The sequence below is a fragment of the Psittacula echo genome, assembly GCF_963264785.1.
Source record: "Psittacula echo genome assembly, chromosome: 6".
NCBI classification, from domain to species: domain Eukaryota; kingdom Metazoa; phylum Chordata; class Aves; order Psittaciformes; family Psittacidae; genus Psittacula; species Psittacula echo.
The window spans coordinates 79,446,581-79,448,584 of NC_137743.1; the positions used below are offsets into that span (position 1 = coordinate 79,446,581).

Sequence of the window (2,004 nt, forward strand, 5' to 3'; positions counted from 1 at the left end):
CTCTGCTTTGGAGAAGGCACCGAGAGTCTTGTCAGGACTTGTGTGAGCTGCTCCTGAGCCCCTGCAGAGGCAGAGCTGCCCCTGGGCAGAGCCCTGCTGCCAGGAGGGGTGTGCAGGGCAGAGCTGAGCACACAGTCCATGGGATGGGCTCTGTGAGCACTGAGAGGGAGCAGAGCTGGGCCCAGAGCAGCAGCTCCTGGCAGGGACAGCTCCAGGCAGCAGAGACATGGGCAGGGAGTGGGGGGAAAGTGCAGCCCAGGCCTGGGGAGGGTGCGTTCAGGCAGCTCTCTTGGTGTCTGGCACTGGAGGTGGCTGCTGGCCATGCTCTGCTGGGCAAGGAGCTGACTGTCCCTCTAGAAAGTGTAGGGCACCTGAGAACCAGACTGATGGACTCTGCAGTAACCATGAATAGTCAGGAACCCACAGACAATTGAGCCCTTTTGACTGTCCCATGCTCAGACTCTTCACAGTTGCCTTCAAAATACTTCTTAGCAAATTTATCCCTAAAATGTCACTTGTCAGCTGTGACACCGGGAAAACAAACAAACCAAACAACCTCAGAGATAATCACAACCAACTCATGCTGAGCCTCTCTTCTGTAGCCTGAAAGTGAACTTCTGAACTTCTATATCTGACATCCCTCCTGTCCTAGCCTCTCACTGCCTTTTCCTCCTGTGACAGTGCCCCATGCCCAGAGGCAGCAGATGTCCAACGGCAGCTCCATCACCCACTTCCTCCTCCTGCCATTCGCAGACACACGGGAACTGCAGCTCTGGCACTTCTGGCTCTTCCTGGGCATCTTCCCGGCTGTGCTCCTGGGCAACGGCCTCATCATCACCAGCACCGCCTGCGACCAGCACCTCCACACCCCCATGTACTTCTTCCTCCTCAAACTCTCCCTGCTGGACCTGGGCTGCATCTCCACCACTGTCCCCAAATCCATGGCCAATTCCCTGTGGGACACCAGGGCCATCTCCTACACAGGTTGTGCTGCACAGCTCTTTTTCTTTCTCTTTTTCATGTCAGCTGAGTTTTCTGTCCTCACTGTCATGTCCTACGACCGCTACGTTGCCATCTGCAAGCCCCTGCACTACGGGAGCCTCCTGGGCAGCAGAGCTTGTGTCCACATGGCAGCAGCTGCCTGGGGCGCTGGGTTTCTCACTGCTCTGCTGCACACAGCCAATACATTTTCACTGCCCCCCTGCCGAGGCAATGCTGTGGAAAAGTTCTTCTGTGAAATCCCCCAGATCCTCAAGCTCTCCTGCTCACATTCCTACCTCAAGGAAGTTGGGCTTCTTGTGCTAAGTTTCTGTTGGGGACTTGGCTGTTTTGTGTTCATTGTGGGGTCCTATGTGCAGATCTTCAGGGCTGTGCTGAGGATCCCCTCTGAGCAGGGACGCCACAAAGCCTTTTCCACGTTCCTCCCTCACCTGGCCGTGCTCTCCCTGCTTGTCAGCACTTCAGTATTTGCCTACCTGAAGCCCCCCTCCATCTCCTCCCCATCCCTGGATCTGGTGGCCTCAGTGCTGTACTCAGTGGTGCCTCCAGCAGTGAACCCCCTCATCTATAGCCTGCAGAACCAGGAGCTCAAGGATGCTGTGAGGAAGCTGGTGACTGGATGTGTTTCAGCAGCCATACACTGCCTGCTTTCCTATAAAAAGGGGTGCAAGTGTAGGTCATGACAGGCCACGTCTGTCTTTCCTGCTTTACGTTTGTTTTCCTGTTCAATTTATGACTTTGTTTTCATAAAAATGTCAGTTATCACCCTCCTGCTTAAGCAGCCACCGTCTGATGTGACCCACAGACTTCATGTAAGTGAGGGTCTCTCATTGTATTTATGGGAAATAAATGATCCTGCAGCACCTTCTGCTCTGTGCTATGTCCTCTCATGGCAGGAATGAAGGGGAATGAAATCAGCTTTCTGGCTGCTCCAGCTCTGGGATGGCTGCTCTGTGCCTGGAGCAGGAAGAGCTCTTGAGGAGCCCAAGGGCCGGGGCTGTTGTG

At 54.7% G+C, this 2,004-nt stretch overlaps 1 protein-coding gene across 1 annotated transcript; it reads left to right on the forward strand.

Moving 5' to 3' along the window:
- Window positions 1-704: 704 nt before the first annotated feature.
- LOC308223300 (olfactory receptor 14C36-like) lies at window positions 705-1,682 on the forward strand (the record flags this gene model as incomplete). The annotated part of the gene is made up of 1 exon (XM_080622058.1): window positions 705-1,682. One exon carries the CDS (start codon window positions 705-707, stop codon window positions 1,680-1,682), a length of 978 nt encoding a protein of 325 aa, XP_080478184.1.
- Between the last annotated feature and the right edge of the window lie 322 nt (window positions 1,683-2,004).